At 46.0% G+C, this 26,161-nt stretch overlaps 1 protein-coding gene across 1 annotated transcript in view; it reads left to right on the top strand.

Annotated features, from left to right (window-relative positions):
* Nucleotides 1–26,161, top strand: part of HEPHL1 (hephaestin like 1) — a 537,160-nt gene that overhangs the window by 472,080 nt on the left and 38,919 nt on the right. Inside the window, exons 17-18 of the mRNA XM_069639277.1 lie at nucleotides 3,692–3,831; nucleotides 4,435–4,597. Coding sequence (XP_069495378.1) covers nucleotides 3,692–3,831; nucleotides 4,435–4,597 — 303 coding nt within the window. The remainder of the gene's footprint in view (nucleotides 1–3,691; nucleotides 3,832–4,434; nucleotides 4,598–26,161) is intronic.

Below are 26,161 nucleotides of genomic sequence, written 5' to 3'. Positions count from 1 at the left end.
CACCTTACACCTTATTTATAGACCTCCCGGTTCAGCACCCTCCTTTGTTGGTGAATTGTCCACTCTACTTTTGGACAAAACTAAAACTAACTCTCAAATTATCAATCCAGGTGACCTCAATCTAGGACTCAACGACCCCAATGACCATTCTGCCGTAGACCTAGAGAATGCACTGACTGACTTTGGCTTCACCATGCACATCCAAGAACCCACCCATAACAAAGGGAGGACTCTTGACTGGCTAGCTAGCTCCAACTGTATGATCAATGTCCTCTCCAACACCCCGTGCATTTGGTCTGATCACCACATCATTACCTTCAATATTGAAGCAGCACCGCGCCCGCCTCCGCTAATTGCCCCAGCCCTCCCCACGAGAAATAAAAGGGACATAACTAAAGAGAAACTCCTCCCTTTGCTACTCCCTGCTCACACTGCAATCACCCATTCCAGCACTGATTCAACAACCTTAGCAGACACCTACAATCGCACTATGCTCACAGATATAAACTCAATCGCCCCCATCAAACTCAGGAAGTCTAAACCACGCGCACATCTTAACTCCTGGTTTACACCTCAGTTAAAAGGGCTCTGCAAAGCTAAGCGCTGCGCGGAAAATCGCTGGAAAGTCACCCATCGGATGAGCATAAAGACAGTTTCATCCTTGCCTCCCTCTCTACAAACACGCTATTATCAATGCAAAAAAAGAGTTGCTAAACAACCGTATCTTGCAAGAAGACTCTAATACAAAAGAGCTCTTTAATAGTCTTAAAGAACTTGAATCGCCAGCCACCCCTCCTGATACTTGTACCAAAGACAGTAAATGGTGCGACAACATCCATTCCGCCTTACTAAATAAAATATCCACGTTACAATCTAAAATTAAAGACAAACAAAACGGCCTGAATCAAGACAATTGTCCTCCAATCCCGCTAAGGCATGCTCCCCCAACTCCCCATAATACTAAACATTTTACCTTCGTGCCCCTGACTACTGCTGAAGTGGAAGACATCATTAAGAGAATGAAACAGTCAAACTGTCAAGGTGACCCCTGTCCTGCTCCTATCATTAAGGATTCTGCCCACGACTTGGCCCCCTTCATCACGGCCTTCATTAACGCATCCTTTAGTACAGACACTGTCCCAGACAACCTTAAAGATGCTTGGATGATCCCACTGCTAAAAAAACCATCCTTAGACCCTAGTATTCCCACCAATTTCAGACCCATAACCACGGTCCCCTTCTTGCTGAAGATTTTAGATTGCGCAGCATACCTGCCGATCCAAGACTACTTGGAATCTAATAACCTCTTAGGTTTGAGACAATCTGGATTCCGCCTCAGAGACACGGGACTGAAACAGCCTTGATAGACCTAAAAACCCAAATTGAGCACCTGAAAGGTAATGGGAAACTAGCCATGCTACTCCTATTAGACCTCTCGGCAGCCTTTGATCTGGTCAATCATCAAATCCTCTGCCAACACCTCCTTTCTGCTGCCCACTGCTCTGACTCAGCCACAACTTGGATTAAATCCTTTCTGAGTAACAGATCTATGAGGGTCTTTTCTCCTTCGGCAGCCGCTAACCCCGCGCCAATTCATTGCGGTGTCCCTCAAGGGGCCTGCGTGTCGCCCACACTCTACAATGTCTTCACTAAACCCCTCTTTGATGTACTTGACTATCTGGGTGTGTCCTACACCAACTACGCTGACGACACCCAGATACTCATTCCCATCACTGGTGATTACATGGCTGACACGAAGGTCCTGAAGGATGTCTACTTGGTCATCTAGGACTGGATGGCCCAACATGAATTATGTCTTAACGATTGCAAGACGGAGATCCTCATTTCAGGCTCTTCGCAACGTCTCACAAATTACACCCCTCCTACCAATCATTCATCATAGACGGTAACACCATTAAGGTCTCCAAAGACACAAAAACTTTAGGATTTTATCTTGACGCCACCATGTCACTGACATGACAAACTAATGCAGTTAGATCATCCGCTGCCTACACCTTCAAACTGATTGCAGCCTCTAGACCTTTTCTAACCACCCCCAACTGCATTACCTTAGCAAGAACGCTCATCATGCCTAAAATTGTTTATTGCAGTGCCCTTTACCTAGGAACTAGTCAAGGGAACTTGAACAAACTACAAATCACCCAGAATAACGGCATTAGGGCTGCGCTAAACATCCCTAGAAACCACCATATCTCGAAGCTAGAACTAATTTACACTGGTTACCTGTCAAGCAGAGAATTTCACTAAAAACACTGGCCCTGACCCACAAATGCCTGGCAAACAAGGCTCCCCCTTATTTCTTCAGCAGTCTCTCCCGCCACTCATCCACTCGGCCTCAAAGAATAGCCCAGACCCACTGCCTATCGGTCCCAAGGTTTAAACTTCAAAAAGCGGGGGGCCTAAGCTTCCCTGTCCTCGCGTCCAAGCTCTGGAACACCCTCCCGTTTACCATCCGATCTGAGGTCTCATTCAATACCTTCAAATTGAAATCGAAATCTTGGCTCCTTGCTCCGAACTAAGACTTCCTATTACGGCCCTACCTCATAGTCACCTGCCTTACCTTGATTTCGCTGTATATACCTTGCATGTATCCTGTCTGTAAATATTGGATCTCATTGTCTGTTGCTACAATTCTATCTAACCGCTCTATGCAACTATTGTATGTAAACATTGATGTCATTGTCTGTTGTAACGATCCTATGTAGCTTCTCTTGCAAGTATTGTATGTAAACATTTCCAAATTTGCGCCCTGATGCCCCCGGGCCTGATGGTGCGCGTTATAAATAAATAAATAAGAACTTAATGTGGGTGTCAGAGTTGGAACAGGCAGGGAGATTAAAAGAGGGCTGAAGAGGGAGAAAGTCAGGCATTGGAAATGATCTGCTAAAAAGTAGATGGTGACCGTCCTAGGCAGGCTTTAGGTGTGGAAAGAGGAACAAGCTGGTGGCGGAGCGACAAGGAGACTTACAGCAAATAGGCAATCAAAAGGGCAGGGCAAGAGGAAGACTGGGGAGAACTTGTGGCTAGTCAGGGTCCCCATGGGGCTGTCAACAAACTGGTTCCAGCTCTCTCCGGAGAAGAAGCTGACGAGATCCTGGAAGAAGGCCTTTAAACCCGCACTGGGAAGACCGGGAAGGAGACTACTACAGTGGACACTGACTTCAGGAGGGGATCAGCGCAAGACCGCGGGAGAGACATTTTATCCACTGTTTTTATTTTAGCCCCAACTTGTACACAATCACAAATAAGCCCTTGTGTACACTTTATAATTGATTCTGGTGGTCTGTTGGTTCCCAGAGGCTGTGCCTACACCACTCACAATGAACACCTTCGTCTTCTTCTTGACCTACACCCTTCGCTGACCAACGCACCAACCGGCCAGGAATTCAACAACCCGGAAATCTCACTTTGCAATACACGCATCTCCACACATTTCTTAATAATGACATGCATACCTGCACACAGAGCAGCCTTTCCATTTTATCAACAGCAACCTTTTCTCCTCCCACTACCCAACTACCCACCCCAATCCTGTTTCTTACAGGACCCATGAGCGCCAGAAGGTCATGCAATTTGCAGAGTCTGTGCTACGTTTAGACCCACAAATGTAACAGAAGTTCAATTCAGAAGTTATACTTATCCGGAAAATATTTTTCTTTCATCATTTCAGCAATAAATGGCAAGATCTTTGGAAATCTCCATGGTTTAACGATGACTGAAGGTGAGAAGACAAACTGGTACCTGATGGGACTGGGAAACGAAGTGGATATGCACACTGTCCATTTCCACGCCCAGAGCTTTATCTTCAAGGTGCGTAAAAAAAAAACAATTTTAGCGATCGCACAAAGAGGCATAGATTTGACAGGATGAAATGCATGTGCAAGGGGGAGTTTTTTTTAGGAACATCCCCTTATAAAGAGAAATGCATTTATTACTGAGCTGCATGTTTGAAACTCGAATAAGTATGTTTCCCAAAGTTGAAAATGTATCAAACACGTTTTCTATTTGAACAAATGCACCGGATTATTTTAGTATTGTGCGATGGATGGATTACCAGTTGCAAATGCCACCCATTTCATCTTATTCTACAAAACATTACATATTTATTGTAATTATCAGGCAAGCCACCCACTAACACTCAGCTTTCCTTATTGTTTGAGAAAAGGTGCTCAGCCTCTAATTTAATAGATAGCCGGGTATAAAAGCAGGACATCGCTTTAAATATTAACTGCATGATTGTTAAAGTTGTAATTCAAGTGTAATACGCATGAATTGGCAAGTGTGTCCTCTGCCTAGGTTCGCTGCTGATTCAAGCACAATGAACGTAGAGACGTGATCAAATTACTAAATGGAAACCACCAAATTCTTTTTTAAACGGACTTTTTTTTCCTTTTATTTTCTTTCTTTCTACAGACAGACAAGGAGCACAGGGCGGATGTGTACGATCTTTTCCCTGGGACGTTTCAGACCATAGAGCTCCTAGCAGGAAACCCAGGAACATGGCTGCTGCATTGCCACGTGACTGACCACATTCATGCAGGCATGGAAACGACCTTCACGATCAAACGAAAATCAGGTCTGTATTTCTATTTACATGTCTATTTCCTTGTCTATCATTGGTTATTTCAGTCATGTAGTAGGGTAGACGAAGGAATTAATTCATCAGAGGCCTACCAATCAGAAAAGTGTGGAGGGGAGTTGGGGTGGGTGGGGTTTGGGGGTTGCATGTATTTCAAGTGACATCTTGATGCGTAGGTCTGTGCAACGAGTTATGGCAATCAGTCAATATGTCATTTTGGGGTCCTTCCTCTTATAACAGGGACAGATATGTTTTTAATGGATTCCTTCCTCCCACAGATTTCTCATCTTAGATATATATCTTCCAGTGCCAGATGCTTTCGGAAACATATTCAGGCACATGGCGGTGCTGTGCAACTCTGTGTTGTCTCCACTTGATTCTAGTGCACGCACATGACATTGGATTTGATGTCAAGGACAGTATATATAGATCCATTGGTGCCACATGACCTTGGTTACTTATTTCCACGCAATCCGTGCACTGCTCAGGAATGCCACCAGCATTTTTTTAAGTTTAACTGTGCTATGCCAAACCAAAAGGTGAGGTTCAATCCCTGTAGGGACTTTGCGAGGCAAATGTCATCCACCAATCGTAACATGGAGTGTCTTTACTGTTGGCAGAGATACACAATGTGGAGGGCTGTGGTTCAAGTCAGTCCATGGATGGAAATGCTCTCCTGTAGCATACCGCTAAATTGTAGTCTTTTCTCCACAAGGGCAGGGAATGCATTCCCTACAAGTCTCCTGCAACTGGGCCCTCTTGGGAGAAGGTCCAGTCTTCATGGAAGAACTTGGTGAAAAGCCACTCGCAGAAGGATTCCAGCTCACACCAAATTGACCAGAAAGAACAAAAGAAGAAGCAATAAAAAAGTTCTTGTTCATCAGTGAACAATTTGGGTGCCATTCCTATTTCTCCAAAGGGAAGTCAAGGGATGGTGAATATTCTTCAGGGGACTAGTAAGCCTTAAAGGTACCATTCCCCCTCGCTCTTGTAAGCCGGAGCAGTGGGAGGAAATTAGGCAACAGATATTAGATATCTCTAACAAAGCCCCATGGAATTCGGTCCTGGTGCTGGTGGCAGGGCAAGGGTCCACTAGACTTGCACTAGCCAGTAGAAACCCCTCTTTGGACCGCAACTGCACACCTGCTGCATTGGTTCCTTCGCTGTCAATCGAGACTGCTCCCCTCCAGTGCTGAGTGGCTCCATCTTCAGACGTCATAGCCCTGGGGTTGGCGTCTTCCGTTTTGAAGCCGGCTGGTGCTAATATCTCACTGAAATTTACTGAAATTTACTCTGGCTCAGTGAGCCCAATTGTTTACAAAAATTGGCCCCAAGGTTTGATGATGGCGGTCCTATCTTTTTCAGGTTGAAACCATTGGATTCAGCAGAGGTGAAGGATTTCCCAGAGGAATTATACAACAAAGAGGCATCCTTACTATCTGGCTTGCAAGCTTCTGAATGACAGTTGTCGAGACACTTACACTGAGCTGGACTTCATGCAGGCCTCCACATATTGCAAGTTGCGTGCTTCCTTCCAGTGGACCGTTGCAAAGATCGTGGATAGCCTGACCTGTCGGCTCCAACAAGTCCAATGGTCCAGTTTGACATCAGACATTCTTTTTATTTTATATATCTTTTTATTAGTTTAACAACACTAAACCATCAAGACATTCACTTCCCTTCACATGCCGTGTCAACATTGCAACTAATAACCACCATTATTATTATTAGTTCAGTGCCTCATATTGCAACACCCCTCTTGCCCAGAGTAGTCAATGTCAGTTTACTACTTCCCATTATCCCAGATTTTTGCAGCCTTTGCCAGGCATCCTCGTGCTGTATATATTTGGTGTTCCGCGGCCACAAGTGTCCACATCAGCACTCCACTCCACCAGAAGTGGGCATTCAGGTGAACCCCAGCGTTGCGCTATATTGCGTTTAATCAATCCCACCGCCGTGGACAAGAACAGTTTCTCCCAGTGATGGGTAACCCCCTCATCAGTAATACCCAGGAACAGTAATTTGGGGTCCATCAGTACCTCTCTCCCCAAGACGGCAGTCAATTTGTAGCAGCATTGTTTCCAGAAGCATTGAATTTGCAGGCATTCCCATAAAATATGTATAAAAGTGCCCTCCACCACCTGGCAGCGCAGACAATTCAGATTAGTGGCCCAGCTCCATCGGTACAGCGTAACTCTGGGATAATATATCCTGTGTAAAATCTTGAGCTGTATTAGACAGAGCCGCGAAGCAATGGCAATCTCACGTGGGCACATCCGGGCTAGTATCCATTCCTCCGGCTCAATACTTCCCACATCCACCTCCCACTTTATCTTAAGGCTGGTCAGTTCTGGTGCAGCAAAAGACGTTATGGCATTGTACAGAGTGGACATGACTTTGGCAAGTATGCGTTCTAGGAAGACATTACGCTCCGGAGGGTTGCATTGTGGCATATCTGAAAGTAAGGGGAGAGGTCTGTGTAGTGCATGCGCAATTTGCATGTAGTGGTAGCGTTCCATTTCTGGGAGGCCACATTTCTGCTTCACAATTTCAAAAGGAGTCACTGTACCCTCAGCAAAGACATCCCCCAGCACTGTGAATTGAGCCTTTGCCCATTTTGGCCAGTGCGGTAGCCTGCACACTTCAGCGAGGTTGCTATTATTCCATAAAGGTTGCACCAGAGTTACCCTACTGTCCCATCCAATGTGTCTGTGTGCCTCTTTCCATACTCGTGCAGTGTGTATTGCCATTGTATGCGGGGAAGTCCTAGTGAGTGGTTGGTGAAGATTCATAAGTGGTGACATAATCTGTAGTCCTAGCATCTCCGCTAGTATGTGTGGGAGCTCTTTCCCCTCATGAAACACATCATTGACCACCGTCATCTGACTTGCCCAATAATATAACCGGAGTTGTGGTAATCCTATACCCCTCCCCCAAACCGATCTCTGCAATGTCTTGAGGGCGATTCGCGATTGTCCCCCACCCCAAATTAGCTTCCTTAAGAGACCGTCCACTCTTGTGAAATTCCAAGTCAGGAATCCGCAGGGGGGGGGCCTTTTGCATGACATACAAAAGGCGAGGTAACGTCAGCATTTTGAACAGGGCGACTCTACCCAGTAGCGTCAGGGAGAGTAACATCTAGTGTTGAACGTCGTTCGAAAATTGCTCTGTGATCAGGTGTAGATAACGGGCAATGTATTCTGAGAGACCCAATGACTTCCGAATCACCAAATATTGAAAACAATCCAGCTCAATACGGTATGGGCAATCAGGTGGAATCACATGTTCCCCATCTTTCACCGGGAAGACGACAAATTTACCCCAATGGACTCGCAACCCACTAAACGCGCTGTATCGCGCCAACATTTGTGTAACAACTGGGCAAGCGCAGGCCGGGGGCATTAGACATTCTTGAACAGGTTTTCCCAAAAGAGTCTTCTTCCCTCTAATCAGTAGCTGCCCCGGTGTTGGCGACATGGTTGATACTATCCTCCACAACAGTTGTAGACCTTGACCTTGCCAAAAAGCATCTATCCACTCTGATAGATCCAGATTTCCTTTCCATGAACCCCATATCAGAGTCAGGTGGTTCATGCCACTTCGGGTCAGACACACTTGCCTCCAATCCCTTGTCCTTGTGCTCTAGTACTGAAGGAGGACGAGGGCTCACATCACATCTTTGATCAGAGACTTCTGAACTTGTACTTCCACAAGATGATTTCAAGATGGTCTCCCTTGACCAGATTCTCCAAGCCAGCAAATTGCAGGACTTGGTGTCACAGGACCTTCAAGATGCCTATCTCCACGTGCCAAAGCATCCAGAGAACAGATGTACCTGAGGTATGTGGCTAGGAACACCTATTTCCAGTTCAAAATCCAGCCCTTTAGACTGTCCTCTGCTCCAAGGGTCTGCTCCACTCGATTAGCTGTGGTGACTTCCTAACTTTGGAGGACCAAGGTTCAGGTTTTTCCTTGCATGGATGAGTCCACACCCCAGATCTGGTGTCGGCCTACCTGCACAACACCTGATGTCTGCTGTGCAGTTTGGGCTTCTCCATGAACTTTAAGAATTCTCAGGTGACTATCCCAGTTGCTATGCTTTTTCAGGGTGGTTCTGGATACCCACTCGGGCACGGCTTAACTGCCACCATCTCCCAAGGCCAAGCTTCTTGAGCAGGAACACCTCAACTTCCCACAAGTAGGAACACTGCCAAGTAGTTCTGGGCAAGATCTTCGACACCCTTTGGGGTAACCCTGCAAGTGGACCTCTGACACCCAGCATCAGCAGGAAGTGTGAGTTGTTCTGCTCTAGAGAATTACTGCCACAAGGTTCTCTGGGGGGATGCATTGATTGTTGAGTGGAACTTTGCTCTCTTTTGTGCGTTCCTAAAGATTCCTCTCTTTACTGGTGCTACAATTGTCCTGGGGTACTCACAAGTCCACTCAGGGAATGTGCTGGGCCGCTGTGGTGGTTGTGCTGATAACAGATCAACCACAGGCCAGCCTGGTTCTTGGCCAAGCACCTGGACAGCAAAAGTGCACTTGTATCAAATAGCTACATAAGCCTTCAGACCATCTGACTTCTTCAGCAGATCTCACAGCCTCAGAAGGAAATTTGCACAAGATCTCGTAAGATTTAGAACTTCCTGTGACGTCTAGTGTGATTTAGCACTTCCTGCAAGGATGTGGCTATAAATAGCTGCACCCAATTACTGCACTTGTCACATGTTGAATTTCTCACGGGCAGCCTCATATGTTTTCTCCCTCGGAATTGGGACCTGCAAGAATGAAGAAAAGGATCTGATTATCATGAGTCTGGCGGTATCCCGGTGATACTGCCGGGATATCCCAGTGCAAATAACGTTAATGTTACTCGGTCCGGCGCCAGTAACGCCGGATCACGAGTAGCAGTACAGCGTTAAGTTCCCATTCCTCATTGGGTCCATTTGACCCACTGTGGTTAGGGGGTGCTATTACAGCCGGCAGTAATTGCGCCAACGGTAATAGTGCCGAAAGTAGCCAAAAACGTGTGGTCAGTGGAAATGTTTACCTCCAGCAAAAATCTGGAGGTAAAACTCCCACTTACCGCCTGACTCATGATTGGGCCAAACCTTAAATGCGGCAGTAATAGTTACCACTGCATTTAAGGGCTAAGGCCTGAAAGGGGCCCTTAAGGGTCCCTCGTGATATGGAAACAAGGCAATAACCATACACGAAAGGATGCGCCAGACACGAAGTTCAAATTACCAATGCTAGGGTTTATTGCAAGCAAAATAGTCCCAATTGGCCAACTGTGGTCTCACGCCCCGCAACGTGTATTCTCTAAACCTCGAGGGACGCAAGAGAGTGAATTACGTACATCAGTTACATATATACAAAATGCATATCATACAATCAGCTATGTCATGTTTAACACCTCCCTTTTATTGAGTTTCTTTGAACTCGGGATGATGATGGAAATTTCTGACGAGTATGACAATTATGACACTTTCGATGTCTATTCTAGTAACAATGTGCAATTTAGAAAGTGCGGAGGCATCTTCTAGTTGTTGGACAGAACATGGTGCTTCTGTTCTTGGAAGCAAGCTGCACACGGGGGAAGAGTCGCATTCCAAGCTTTGGTATCTATGAGGTGCTATTCGTGTCCTGGGAGCCGACACGCTCTAAAGGGTTTTGTGAAGGGGGGGCGTAAGAAGAGCATAATTCAAGCCTTTAGCTGCTTTATTCTAACATATTCTACCACTCTATGAGACTGGCTGGCAGCTGTGAAATGATTAAATGCCCTGCAGCTCTCCCTCAAGGCTACAGAGAGGGAGCGTGGGCATTCCTTTCTGAGCTAGTTTCAACGAACTCCTCAGTCCCGCGGCCTTGCCCTTTCATTTCAGACAACAATGTCAACAGTTGAGCAGTGCAAGCAGAATTCGCAAGAATTGCAAGCTGCAAAGCAGTTTAGACAGAAAGCAAATGAGCAATGGTTAACAAACAAAATGGCGATTCTTGCTACGTTTAAAATGGCCGCTTGTTGGTCAAGCATAGCCGTCTGTATTTCTATAATTCTGTGCATAAGACGGTTGGCCGTCGGCCATCAAGATACGTCCATCATCCAAATGAAGGGTATTCACTTTTCCAGATTGACAAACCCTCCTTTTGGCCGTATGCCAAACGTCTTATTCATTCATTGTATCCTCCTCTGAAGAGGATAAGTCTGGGGTATCTATGTCTGAACCTTTCATGCTATCATAAGCATCATCTTCATCATTAATGTCTATAGCCATGAATTGTTTTACTGTTTTTGTTTCATCAGTGTCTGTTATTGCGGCCATGCGTTTGTTTTCCTCTCAACACCATGTGCATACATACCTTAGTACATCCCTCAGTTATCTCAGTGCAAACTATTGGTAGGCATTGTATGCAACAACAACATGTTATGAATATACCAAGTACCACCATTAGTATCGAAATTAGCTTCCATCCCCAGGACCGCAATAGTCCCCAAAACCAGGATCCTATCCCCCAACCCCCTTCTTCAGTAGAGAGTGTGGAATTTAGGACATGTCATTTCCGGATTGCTTTAAATATCGTAGTGGAGTAATCATCTATAAACACACAGCATGCAGTTTTTACGAGTTTGCAAACTCCCCCACGATCAACTAATATTACATCAAGAGCCATTCTGTTTTGTAGTGCCATTAGCCTAATTCCTTTTTCTTCCAACGTCATGTTGTATAAGATATCCATTGTTGTATCTATTGTATTTTTTAGTATTCTGGACAGTTTCCTTATGTTATAGGAGTTTTCTATTTGGGCCAAGAATGGTATAAACGATTTGGCTACATCCATTGCTATCATTCCATTTTCACTACTCCTTTGGGTTCTACCTTCTAATCGCCTCACTACTTCTGCAGTTTCTAAGAGGAACACTCCTGGGAATAGTAGACCCAAGCAACACGTACCTCCCCAGTTTCTAGGTAACCATGGATATGCTTTTTCCCACATATAAAGTAAACAGGGTCCCCTACGTACACGGTTCTATTTCGTGCTTTAAAACCACTGTGTTCAGGCAGCTGCTGAACGTTCCTACTTTATAGGAACCTTTTTTCTTTAAACATAGGGGAGCAGTTTTGGGGCTGTAATTCACTGTATAGGCAGGGGGCACAGCATCTTTATTCCATTCATCCCTCATTCGAAATGTCATTACTGATGTTTCTTCTGCTGGCGGGGTCGGTCTATTCTGCCTATGTAATCTATCTAGTCCTGTTGTCTTTCGTGTATTTTTCCTCATGGGATCTGGTGAAAACATGCGAGCTTTGTGGAATATGGAACAACCCACAGGTCTCATGATCACTTCCATTCATATTGGTCTCATCTAGCTGACCCGTATTACTCTTGTTCCAGTTCCCAAAGAACATTGCACTCAACGATACTTCACATGAATAAACCAATGATAACGGTTGCACATACCAGCCTATCCCTTTCCCACCGTGCTGTGGAAAATGGGCACAAACCCAGCAATCTTTTTTCTTTAAAACCGCATGGGTCATGTTCATGATGAGCAACAATGTATTGTTGCCATATCCTTCTCTGTCTTTCTTCCATTGGGGACAAAGTACCAGTGATTACATGAACCGGGCTTTCAGTAGCTGCTTTTAGCAAAAGTGTTTCTAATGGGTATGCGGACTCCAGGAACCATAGTGTAATAGCTATTATTGTTGGTACTACCATACTGGGAGAACACAGGACTAATGTCCAAATCAGTACCTTATTCCTTTTACCATGTTTTTTCCCTAAATTTACAGTCTCTAAAACTATCATCTTTTCAGCAGGGGTGCAGGAGGAGGCTGAAACCGGTCTTGATTTGTTCTTCATCGTCCTTCTTCTTGCTGGCAAAGTTCGTCGCAAATGTCTCCCGTTCTTGATGCCAAAAGTTCAATGAAAATGTCACAGTTCAATTCTGCCAACACTTTCACAGCCTAGATCACTTATCCCCTCCGAGCAAGATTAGTTCTTTCTCCCACTGCTCAGATGATTTCTGAACAGTTCTTTATTGACAGAGTACTATGTGCATCCAGCTTGTCCCGCTCTGGCTTAGGACACATGTACTCTATCAGCCTTAGTACTTATGTGCGTCCAGCTTGTCCTGCTCTGGCTTAGGACACATGTACTTTATTATAAGCGCACCGAGGAGCCGTGAGTCTTGAATTGTCCGACTTGCACAACTCTCACACTTCTCTCCTCTACGCCCCTGGTTCCTACTCCATCCGTGAGTGGAACCAAAGGCAAAAGAAAAGCACCAACGATCTGTGGATCACTTTGCCTGTCGAGGCCACAAATTATACCGTTTCACTCCTGGTATTGTATGATCCGTGAATAGTGCCGTTGCACTTCCAGTATCAGGATCAGTGTAAGCCTGCGGCACAATGATGGGTAGCGATGAGCACCGTGGCAATGATGTAGTTTCTTTCTCTGGCCTTGGTGCGTTTGCAGAAGCTGGTGGGCGACACAAACTCTGCATTGCAAACACGAGCAGAAACAACGCGTGTACCCCTTTGGCGCGAGTTTGTGTCGCTCGGCAGTGATGTTGTTTCTGCTGAGTAACATTGGGGCACTTTTTGCCCTTTCCTCTTCCTGGCAGCCTCCTCAGGCTCTGTTTCGAGTTTCACTTCTCGCTTAGGCTTTGTTTCAACTTTCACTTCTCGCTCAGGTTGATGCTGTGGCAGTGGACTGGCAACAGTTTCTTTCGTTTCCGAGACCGTTTCCTTTCTCTGGTCGTCGGAAGTTGTCAGCAGTCCTGGGAATCTTTTGGCATGTGTCGCATGGATCCATGCCTTGCGACCGTCCACTCGAATGGCCGTCTGTGTCGCCAAAAGTACTTGTGGGTTTACCACTTTGTTCAATGCGCGCAGATCAATTATGAAACGATATGGTACTTCATTGCCTCCTTTCTTGTAAACTGGAAGAATCGGGCTGTTGCACCTGCTACCTACAATTTCCTCAACCACCCCCAATCTCACCAGGTCAGTAACAATACTCTTTAATCCCTTCTCACCTTCAAAAGAAATTTTATACTGGGAAATTCGTAGTAATGTAACACCTTCTTTCAAAGTTATTTTTGCTGGCTCTATTTTCAAGCATCCTACATTGTTATCATGCATTGCCCACAGACAGGTTGGTACTCTACTTGGCTCTTCTGGTAACGCTTTTGACATAAATTCCGTCACCGGTGCATCATGAGGCCAAATCGTGAGGAACACCCCATCTGCCGTACAATGTATAACTGCCCTCAATTTTCTCAACAAGTTTAATCCTAGCAAGTTCTCCCCACAATTTTCTGTCAGAAATGGACACTGTTCCGTAAATGGTCCTATTGTAATTGGGACAGCTTCGGACACGGGGTTAATTACTGGTGTACCTGCAAACCCTACAGAAACACTCTTTTGCCCCGACAGTGGGATCTCCGGAACCAAGTGGTGGTCTATCGAACACTTTTGTGCCCCTGTATCTGCAAGGAAACGGTGCTCCTTATTCTCGACTCTCATTTCTACGTAGGGTCCTCTCTGATTGACGGGACTAGACATTGGTTCCGACCCCTGCCGTGGGCTGTCCTATTGCGAAAACAACACATCGTCCGATGTGTAGTCACCGCTGCTGCTATAATACGTGTTTGGCTGTGTATCAAAAATATTCCCATTTCCCCCTCGGTGTCCTCCACTCTGATCATTTCTCTGTTGGCCCTGCCCGCCCTGATTTTGGTTCGGACCACTTTGGTTCAATGCCTGGTTCTGTTGAGCTTGGTTTTGACCATAGGATTGGTTTTGATTACCTCCATTGGTATATCCCTGCTGCTGCTGCATGCTATTTCTGCTTGGGCCATTTGACCCCCGATGTCCTCTGAGGCCTTCTCTGGCCAAACCCACCTCTATTCTGTAGGTGCGGGCATTGCGCACGCCAGTGTCCTTCCTCTTTACAGTACGCACATTGATTTAATCCCAGTGACACCCCGTGCATATTATTCAAATTTCCCCTGCCTTGTGCATTTCCTCTACCTCTATTGTATCCAATTACCTGCTGCAGTAACACTCCTACTATCGTTCGCATCACTTCTTTTCTCATCTCCAATGGGTACCCATTACATATCTCACTTAATTCCTTCACTGACGTTCTTTTGTTCGACATCCATCGCATTGTTTCCCCCACCCATGCCTGCAATCTTTGTTTATCACCTATTTGTCCCGGTGCCGGCAAATGCTTTGCACCACCTGGAAAAACTGTCGGCCACGATTTTTGCATATACAACCTCGAAGCCTCCTTCCTACCTTTCTTAATACACTCATGACTATATTCAGGTGTAGCAAACATTTCAGCATATCTATCTTCCATTTCATTTTTCAGTTCAATGAGTTTGTACACATGTTCTCTTACATCTTCATCTCTTTGCTCACTGCGTGCTAACTTATTCAAATCTAACAATTGTTGTGGCGGTAAATTCCCAAGTAACTTTTTCCATTCTCCCACAAAAAATGTCCCCATGTATTCCAACACTAACTGTCTCTCGTTGCTTCTTCGGTACCCATATAATGAGGCCAATGCTGCCGTCCCATCATTTCCTTCTATGTACTTTTCTGCCTCTTGCTGTAATTCAACCTTTCTTTCTTTGATGATCGTGCTGAGAGTTACCCGTCCAAATCCTGTTCCTTCAGCCCCGCCTCTCGCCTCCCCGGTCTCAATTTCGACTTCGGGAGGGGCGGATGGTGCGGAATCTGTCTCTGGAGCGGGAGGTGCGGATGGGACAAGTGACACAGGTGGCATCTGTGAAGGGCCTTGCTGGGTGCTGGGAAATTGCGCGTCTGCGCTTGTGGGAGGGCTTGAGCTGTGGGTGGGGCGTGGGTTAATGCTTGCGTGAGGGGAAGTGCTTGGGCTGCGGGAGGGGGTATGAGAGCTACTGGTTGGGCCTGCGCAGTCACTACTGGCGTGTTTGGTTTCGATCCTGGTTTTGAGCCTCGACCCGTATGGGTTAACAAATGTTCCATTAATTTGTCTGCTATGTGTAGTTCCCGCTGCGGGTATATTCCTTCTATGTTCATTTGCTCACGTCTCCCTTCCTGTCTTAGACTTGCCGTCCACTCCAGCTTCGATTTGTGCCTACGCGCTTGCTTCTCTCTACTCCTAAGTCGGAGCATTGCTTCCCTCCTCCAATCTTTGATAGTCTCAAAAGCTGCGGGTCGCGCTTTTTCCCTTATCAAAACCCTTTCTAAGTTATCTATCCTCGCAATCTCAAAGCTACCATTAATCGACCACTGATGGTCCTGTTGCTTTCTAGTTTGCCTATGCCAAATTTCACAAAATATTATCGCACCCACACCATATTTTGCATACATGTCATAAGCCGGCGTTCTCCCAGGCGGTGCACTTTGGCCATTTTCCAAGGACTGTCTACCGCAGCAGAAAAGCCCCACTAAAGTGGACAGTACTCCAGGCATGTTTTTAACCTTCCCCTTGGTTAACCAACCTTACTCTGGATGTTTGAATTTGCAAAATCAACACACTACCAATAATCAGGGTTTCGTTTGAATCAGGGAATGACTCACCTGATAAAACAAGTCGCCTGTGTCCTGACACAACCTCTCCCAACGTCGTGTCTGCGCTTCTCTGGCTTCTGCCTCGTTTCGTGACCCTCGCCTCCTTTGCCCTCTGGCCCGGTACGTCGATCAGGGATCAGATGTGTGCAGATCTGCGAAGGAATCTCTCCTCACTTCTACAGGGCGCCCCGTACACCTCTTGATCCCGGCTCAATCGTCCCGTCCTCGCCGTTCTCCGCCTTTACTCCGTTACAACGTCTACGAAGGGGCAAGTGGGGGAGGGTCCCTATTCGGGCGCCATCTTGAAAGGGGCCCTTAGCGGTCCCTCGCGATATGGAAACAAGGCAATAACCATACACGAAAGGATGCGCCAGACAAGAGGTTCAAATTCCCAATGCTAGGGTTTATTGCAAGCAAAATAGTCCCAATTGGCCAACTGTGGTCTCACGCCCCGCAACGTGTATTCTCTAGACCTCGAGGGACACAAGAGAGCGAATTACGTACATCAGTTACATATATACAAAATGCATATCATACAATCAGCTATGTCATGTTTAACACCCCCCTTTTATTGAGTTTCTTTGAACTCGGGATGATGGACATTTCCGATGAGTATGACAATTATGACACTTTCGATGTCTATTCTAGTAACAATGTGCAATTTAGAAAGTGCGGAGGCATCTTCTAGTTGTTGAACAGAACATGGTGCTTCTGTTCTTGGAAGCAAGCTGCACACGGGGGAAGAGTCACATTCCAAGCTTTGCTATCTATGAGGTGCTATTCGTGTCCTGGGAGCCGACACGCTCTAAAGGGTTTTGTGAAGGGGAAGCCTTTAGCTGCTTTATTCTAACATATTCTACCACAGTACGAGACTAGCTGGCAGCTGTGAAATGATTAAATGCCCTGCAGCTCACCCTCAAGGCTACAGAGAGGGTTGCGTGGGCATTCCTTTCTGGGCTGCTCATGAGGAGTTTCAACAATCTCCTCAGTCCCGCGGCCTTGCCCTTTCATATTCAGACAACAATGGTAACAGTTGAGCAGATTAAGCAGAATTCGCAAGAATTGCAAGCTGCAAAGCAGTTTAGACAGAAAGCAATGAGCAATGGTTAACAAACAAAATGGCGATTCTTGCTACGTTTAAAATGGCCGCTTGTTGGTCAAGCATAGCAGTCTGTATTTCTATAATTCTGTGCATAAGACGGTTGGCCTTCGGCCATCAGGTTACGTCTATCATCCAAATGAAGGGTATTCACTTTTCCAGATTGACAGGCCCAACTCATGATGAGGCTCAAAGACTTACCTTGAATTCTGGCAAAACGCTCCTCATCTGCGTGTCTCCACATTCCCCAGTGACTTACTCTGCTCTGCAGGTGTCGGGCTGTCCTCCTGGGCCCTAGACAGATGAAAGAGAAACAATTTTAGTAACTTGGCAAACTTCACTAACTCCAGCCACCACAAGTGAAATAATTTAAGTAGGTTTTGCCACACTACACTTTTGGATCTACAATGAAGAAGAAAGGAAAAATTCATAATGAACCTCAGCCACTTTGAGTGGAGTAACTGGATTTAGATGTCAAATTGCCTTTGGACCCAAGGAAAGAGATTGGTATTTCCAGGGCAATAATGTGGGACCATCGAACATGCTGTGACTTCCAAAGTTGAACATGGGCAAGCAAACCATGGACTTCACACATGAACCCACAAGGGAAGGAACTCCAGACTTCTTGAGATCTGCACGGCTTTGTTCCTCCAGAACCTTAAGCTGTGCCACATCATGCACTGTCATTCGAGTACATCTGGAAATGAGGAATAGCAGGGGAAGCAAGGAAATAGTGGAGACCCTTAGGAAAGGGGGCTAGTTTGACTTTTATTTTGTTGCAGATGGACTGGGGGGGGGGGACAACACATGGAAAGATCCACATTATCATACAATATATTCAAAGGATGCAGACAACCCATTTTCCCAATGGTTACGTTGAGGGTCTGTTTCCATTCTAGCTCTCCTGGATGTCCCAGGAAAACTGCCGTCCCTGCAAGAGGAAACAAGTGAGTCCCATTAAAACAGGGTTAGGAAGTTCAGGTACAGCATGTTCTTGATTGCTCCAGATTGGGCCGGGAGAACGTGGTACCTGGAACTTCTACGTAGAAGTCAATCTCTCCTTCTTGGCTCCCACCAGCATGTGAAGACCTGGTTTCCCTGTCAAAGGGTCGGCTCCTCTACACAAACCACAGCAGCTGCATCCTTCGTGCTTTGCTGCTGAGAGGCTGAGCTATAAGGATGACATCCTAATTGTACTTCCACCAGGAGACCTGTCACCAAGTAAATGTATGCCAGCAGATGGAGTATGTTATTTGTATCCTGGTGCAGTAACAATGGTCTAGACCACTTTGCTTGTACTACCTCTTCTTTTTTGGATGTTCTGCTCTCTTTAGCCCAGCAGAGTCTGCAAATTGGAACCGTGAAGGAATTCCTGGCTGCTGTTTCGGTCTTTAAGATGTCCCCTGAGCAAGGTTTTGTTTTCTTCCACCCCCACTGTTATACATTTCTTCCAGTGATTGAGGATTAAGGTTCTCCCATGACTGTTTATTTTTCCAGCATGGGAGCTACGTCTTCTGTTGTCCTGCGTAATGGCTGCACTTTAATATGGATCTTTAAGAAAGCCCACTCTTAAGTTGATCCTCATGTGTCCAATCAATTCTGCTAGATGGAATTGATGAAGCTGGAGCTTGGCTTTCTCAAACGTTTCACTAGACAGGTGAGTGTGCATCAAGTTCTTTGTGTGAAGCTGGTATCTGGTTTTCCCTAAGGAGAAAGTGACTGAGAGAATAAGGAACTAGAATTTGGAGGAGGGACTTGGTCCAACCTTCCTTCCCAACTTAGTTTCAGATTACCATCTTTCTCAGAAGATTAATCTCTGGGTTTTCTACGCTCTACCTCATCCATCCAAGGTGGAGGAGATGTTTTATCAGAAGGACACCCACGTGGCTCCCAGCGGCTATGCCTCATCCGACAGTCATCAGCTCTTTGTTGGTTGTGCTAGGGAGGGCAGAGCCATTAACAAGCAAAGACTTTCCAGGTGGCTCGCCCTCTGCATTGCAAAGTGCTATGATCTGGCTGGGAAGGATCTACCTGAAGGTCTCGGAGCTCTCTATATGAATGAGGTGCTGTGCATTTGCTCCTTCAGTAACTCATGCAAACAGAATATCTTTTTAAAGCACAATGTCTTACAGTGACTTTGAAAGCATGACAGGCACGTTCAGCAACTTTGACATTCACGAGGACATGGTCATGGATGTTTTTCCCTTTCCTGAAAGCTCACTGTCAGCACCTAGATACTGGAAAGCCTTCACAACTGAACACTGTGCCCAATGAAGCTCAGAAACTGGACATTTCCATGATGACGACTGAAACGTTTCCGTTTCTCTCCTCCACTTTGCCTCTGATATTGTGGGTTTGATTTGTGTCAGAGGGATAGCAGAGGCACATACCACTTTCTAAAAAAGACAGCTTATACACTGCATATATTCTATGAAGCACTGCAAACATCTCCTCCAGTGCCACCTCACTCATTCCATCCGATGACAAATGAATGGCTATCCTCATATTTCTGTTGGATTTACCTTGAATTATCCCAGCTGATGTCATTATCCAGATTTATGGTTTTGGTGCACATGGTTCCACTTAAGTCCACACGTTTGTTCCATAGAGGAACTAGGAGGCCAATTGTGTTGAGAATCAGAATATTTGGTTGGTATGGAAACTGGCAATGCTATTGGCATGCACTTCTTGCTGCAGCATAGATTGTTTGTACCCTGCCACTCATCATGCTTTTTTTCTGCCAGCATGTCTCAGCGCAGCCACACATCAATAAAAGAAAACTGTTAAGTCCTGTCTCCAAGTCACAGTCCTAGGCCCTCTTGGCCTTTCTAGTCCCTCTTCCATCTCCTAGTCGCTCTTTCTCTTTCCCTCCCTAGCCCATTTTTCTCTCCCTCTTCCTCATGTAGTCCCTCTTCCTTTTACTCATTCATCTTCCTAGCCCCCCTCTCTTTTCCTTTTACTAGTCCCAACTACTCATCATGATCTTCATTCTAGTCCCTCTTCCTCATCCCACTTGCTCATCCTAATACGCTTGCTTGTCCTAGTCCCTTTTCCTAGTCCACATTACATGTGCTAGTGCCTCTGATTGTAGTTCCTCATCCCAGTCCTCCCCCCTCTTCCTTTTATTCATCCCACTTCCTAGTCCCTCTTTGTTCATGTACTGGTCTCTCCTACTAATCATAGTCCCCCAACCTCATCCCTCTGCTCAAACCTAGGCATGCTTCCTCATCCTAGTCCAGTTTCCTCACCCTAGTTCCTCTTCATTGTCCCTATTCCCCATCTTGGTCCTGCTACCTTTTCCTAGTACTGTGTCCTTCTCCTTCAGTCATGCACTAACCCCTTCCTTCTATATGTCCCACTTCTTCATCCTCATTCTTATTCCTTATCCTAGTCCTTCTTCCTTGTCCTAGCCGATCGTCCACACCATGTTACCTCTTCCTCATTGGAGTCCCTTGTTCATGCCCCTCTTACACATCCATATTCCTTATCCTCTCCCTCCTCATACTCTTCATCCCAGTACCCTTCTTCATCCTAGTCCCCTTTCCAATCAAAGTCCCACTTCCTTGTCCCTGCCCCGTTCCTAGTCCTTGTCTCAGTCCTTTGTCCTTGTCCCTCTTCCTTTTCCTGCCTCCTTGCCCTAATCCCTCTTCTTCAATTTAGTGTCTTGTCCAATTCCTTCTTCCTCATCCTATTCTCTTCCTTTTCCTAGTCTATATGCTGTGTCCTAGTCCCTCATTCAAGTACTAGTCCTCTGTCCTAGTCTCTTCTTCATCCTAGTCCCTCTTCCTCAGCATGGTCCCTCACCCTAGTCCCTCTTCTGCGCAACCTAGTCCATAGTCTAGTTTCTCATCCTTTTTTTCCCTAAACCCTCTTTTTTGTCCTAATCCCTCTTCGTCATAGTTTCTAATTCTAGTGCCTCTTCATCGTAGTCCCTCTTCCTCATCCTTCTTCCTTAGCCTCGTACCTCTTCCGAATTTCTAATTCTCGTCCGGGTCCATCTTCCTCATACTTGTCGCTCTTCCTGTTCCTTGTCCTAGTCCCCAGTTCTCTTGCAAATTTCCCTTTCTGCTCCCTCTTCCTTATGGTGTTAGTCCCTCTTCCTCATCCTCCTTCCTCATCCTTGGCCCTATTCCTCGTTTTAGTTCCTCTTCCTCAACCCTCTTTATCATCCTCGCTCCTCTTCATCCACTGTCCTATTACTTCTTCTCATATTAGTCTCTCTTCCTAGTCCCTCTTCTTAGTCCATTGCACTCGTCCTTACGCTGGTCCCTCATCCTCTGCCCTCTTCCCCCATCATACTCCCTCTTCCCCATCCTGCTCCCTGTTCCCCATCCTAGTTAATTTTCCTCATTCCTCTAACTCATTCTTGTAGCTCTTGCTCATCCTAGCCCCTCTCCCTCACACCTCTTACTCATCCTCGTCCCGCTTTCTCGTCTCATTCCTCTTCCTCCTCCATCATCCTCATCCTCGTCTCTCATCCTAATTCCTCTTTCGCCTCCCTCTTCCTCATGCTCCTCCCTCTTCACTGTCCACTGCTCTAGTGCTTCTCACATAAGGGGCTTCATCACAAGTTGGGTGGAGCAGTAAAAATTCAGCGGTAACGCGATTACCACCGCATTACGCTCTGCCCAACTATGAGTTGGGTGTAAAGTTGAGAATTCACCTCCAGCGCTGAGCTGGGTGTAAATCCGGTGACTTTATTTGTCAATTTTTCAGCGCACTTACTGCAGCGGTATTAGCACTGCAGTAATTACACCGAAAATGCACCATTGGGTCCAATGCACCTAGAATAAATAGGGACTTCCCGCGCCACTGCAACTTGGGATCCGCCCCTAGTAGCGCCGGACCAAGTTGTGGTAACGATAGTTGTGTTGCACGGTATCCCGGTGGATTTACTGCTTGAATACTGCCCAATTTGTAAGGACCTCCTAAGTCTCTCATCCTAGTCCCTCTTTCCTATCTGCATCCTAGTCCCTTGTGCTTGTTCCTTTTCTTAGTCCCTCTCACTCATCCTTACATCCTTATCTGTGTCCTGCTTCCTCATCCTACTCCCTCTTCCTCACCCTAGTTCCTCTTCCTAGTCCCTTCCTCCTGCTAGTCTCCCCCTTCCTAATCTGAGCCCCTCTTCCTCATCCCTCCCTTGTCCTAGTCCCACTTCCTTATCCTAGTCCCCAGTCCTATTCTTTCTTCCATGTTATAGGTCCACTTTATTGTCTGAAGCCCCTCCACCTAGTCCTTCCTCTAATTGTCGCCAGGGACGTAATTTCACCAAAATGCCAGGGGTAGCGGATGTGACAAACGACCATTGACCTCTGATGACATCACACGAAAAGGGGAAGTGATGGCACACAACCTTTCATCCCTTGACAAAACAGGAAGTGGCATAACCTAGCATTGTTCCTCAGTACACTAAGAAAAATATGGTTACTACATCACTGTAATATGATATACATTTCATACAAGAATGGATTATTATGGTTATAATTTTATAATTGGTTATTTATAACGCGCTTAATACCCAGAGGTTTCTAAGCACGGTCTATGGTGATCTAAGGATCACCATATGTAGCATTAATATCAGTGTGTATATAGGCCCATATTGCCAAATTACTGTGAATGTAAGCAGATGGCCAACACAACAACCTGGACTATTGTACATCACTCGGGCTAAACTGTAAACCGACCAAGCATCTCGAACAGTCCTAAACCCCAAAGCACAGACATCTACTTCCTGCCAAGTGTCTGGCCACAGACTGGAAACAGCAACTGACCAACAAAAGTCCAAACAGAAAAACGATGGTCTGGAGGTTTGCCCAGAGCTGTACCAGTGGTTATGAATCATTTGGAACCTTCCAGCCATCACCTTTCTGCTTTGGTTATTTGGTAAGTAACCCACAGATTCTTTTGTTAGATGGGAGGCAGAGGGGAAGGATGTGTTGCAGGTCACAGTAATTGCAGGTTTTTTTTAAAAAATTTTAAAATATAAACAGCAGCAGCAGCTCCACAAGATCACTCATAGGAAAGCATGCTGGACCTACAGACCTAAGCTACTCCTCACTGATGATGCTCAATGAGGCTGAAACTTGTCTAGAGATGCTTGAGGTATCATGCAGAAGGGATGTGACAAAGCAGTTTGGGCTGGTCTGCCCCTTGTTGGGTTTTGGGTGGGACCAGACCTGATTTTCTTAGTCCTTCCCCTTCTGTAGTGGCTTAGCAGGCTGCAAAATGATGTTCTGGAGGGTTGTCCAGAGTTGTGCCAGTGAGTATGAATTATTTGAAACTTCTAGCGATCACCTTTCTGTTTTGCTTGTTTAGTATTGTGAGGGCATCATGAAGCAAGACACAGACAAAAGATTTAAAATTCAAAAAGATATGTTTTATTAACTAAACTGTCAGGATGGTTGAACACCTAACCTGCCCTATACTAAGGGAGGATTTCCCTACCTAAATAAACTAAGGAAAGTCTGAGTCAGAAAGTTCAACTTAAACGTCTGTCTATGTCCAACACCTATACTTGCCCTCACAACTAAAGCTGAACAATGTGTAGGGGTGTCAGCAATAAAAGAAATAGTGTTCCAAATAAAGTTCAGAGCTTCTTCTAGCTCCTGGCATATTTTTCAGCTCCCCTTCCCCAAGTTCGAAATAGTTCCACAAACGTATCGGGATTCACTTTCCCGAGTTCAACACAGTTTCACAAATCCTTGGTTTTCCCTTGCCCAAGTTCAAGACAGTTCCACAAAACCTCTGGGTTCCCTTCTCCAAGTTAAAGAAAGTCAACTTGTACTTCTTCTCAATCCTTCCCTTTCAATGTTCAAAAACGGCTCCACTCCTGGTTTCTTTGACAGTTCAATCTGATTGCTTTGTCCTGTTTCACTTATGCAACATCTTTGGCTTTCACAATTGGGGTTCCCCTGGTCTAGGCGCAGTTGTCAGACCACATGGTCCACTCATTACAGGTCATGAAACCAGGAACCCTAGGCTCTCTAGCACACACAGGTTTTCTTTTATCTGTACCTGTGTGACAGCTGCCACTCACTTGGCTTCTCTTTGTCCACCTCTTGGCTTTGCCGCAATGTGTTATTTCCTTTGCCAGTCTTTTGGCCTTGCCACAATGTATTTTCACTTTGTGGTGGTTTTGTTCCTTCACCACCTTGCTTTCATGCTCTCTCGCAATCTTCAATACTTGCTTTCTTTTGTGTTTCATACGTCTCATGCTTTGCTTTCAAAAGGCAGTATTTGAATTTCACACATACTTGTCATCAAGTCATGGTTTTGCCAAAAGGTTTCATTTAGTTTGGTATTCATTAGCTGTGATCTTTTAGTCTGCCGTTGCATGTTATATTGTCCTTCTTTTTTTCTCAACCTGTTGCTTTGGGTTAGTTTCATCTTGTGCATGCTTTTTCATTCAGTATCTATCTCTGTTTTCCCACAGCCCCCAGGAGTGCCCAGATTCTAGTGCTCTTCCTTCTACACTAACCGGTCTCTGGCATCTTCTCCGGGCAGCTGTGCAGTGGTTCTGGCTCTGCTGACACGTTTGCCTTAGACAGTGTGCCCCGCTCGCACTTCACTTTCTCTCCATATCCTGCCGGCAGGTCTGCTTTCTCTCTGTGGACGCTGTCGGTCACTTTGCTTCTTCTGTGTCCGCAGCTCTTGCTGCGTACCTCTGACCAATGAGGCTCCTACACCTGAGGCCTTCTCGCAGCCCACCTGCTCCTTGGCTCCACAGCTTCTTGTGGTCGTCTGCCAGCATCCTGGCTCTCCTGCAAGACCCACCTCGGCTGTCTCCTCGTATGCAGGATTCCCTGCTTGTCTCCTTGCTGCTTATCTCTCCCCTTTTTATACATCTGAAGCCACTTGACCGATTGAGCTGTGAGTTCCAAATTATAATTGCCTGGTCACAATTAGTGGAGCACTTGAGACATGCCTGACATTTACAACACACTGCAGGCCTCTTCCTCGCTTCAGTACTAGAGTGTTGAAATGACTTACTAGTGTTTGCTACTCCTAGTCACCTCTTCCTTATCCCTGTACTATAGTAGATTGAATGGGTAGAAATAAGGGTAGATGGTTTGCAACAGCCTATAAATGCTGGAGGGAAGGTAAGGTTCGTTCTCATAAGAGCAAGGAGGGGATACCCTGTCTCGCCTGCGGATGTCTTTTGATGTTTTTCTGAGCAGGGGAAAAAGGATAGCAATATCTCACAACTGCAGATGGGAGCAAGGGTTCATCATGGAATGGAAATGGGGGATACCGGGTCTCATCCAAGGACATTCCCCTGCCATGCTCCAAGTCTCCTCTACCCAGGTGAGCCTCAGATCTCCACCCCCAGGGTTGTGATCCAAGAGCGATGGCCCTTCCCAGGTCACCTGAGTAGAGGATGAGGGGGTGGGGGGAGAAGTGAGGACGCCCTCAGGTTTCTCACAGTAAGTAACCCACATTTCTTTTTGTTATATGGGCTATAGATGGGACATGTTGGAGCATGTGTTGCAGGTCAAAGTAATTACAGGGTTTTTCATTTTAAAATGCAATGCAAGTAGCAGCTCCACGTCATCACCCTTGGAAAAGCCTGCTGGGCCTAGAGACCTAGGCTACTCCTCACTCATGACGTCCAATGAGGCTGGACCATGTCTGGAAATGCAGAAGGGATGTGACCTTGCAGCTAGGGCTGGACTGCCCCTTTTGGGATGGGGATCAAGCATCATTTAAATATGGTCTTTCCCCTTCTGTAGTGGCTTGGCAGGCTGAAAAGCGATGGTCTGGAGGGTTGCCCAGGGCCGTGCCAGTTGTTATGAATGATTTGAAACCTTCAGCCATCACCTTTCTGTTTTGCGTATTTGGCAAGTAACTCCCAGTTTATTTGTTGCAGGTCACAGTATTTGCAGTTTA

The sequence above is a fragment of the Ambystoma mexicanum genome, chromosome 7q (assembly GCF_040938575.1).
Source record: "Ambystoma mexicanum isolate Mex_15411 chromosome 7q, UKY_AmexF1_1, whole genome shotgun sequence".
Taxonomy (NCBI): Eukaryota; Metazoa; Chordata; class Amphibia; order Caudata; family Ambystomatidae; genus Ambystoma; species Ambystoma mexicanum.
Note: the sequence above shows the minus strand (reverse complement) of the source record. Positions and strands in the feature narration are given on the sequence as shown.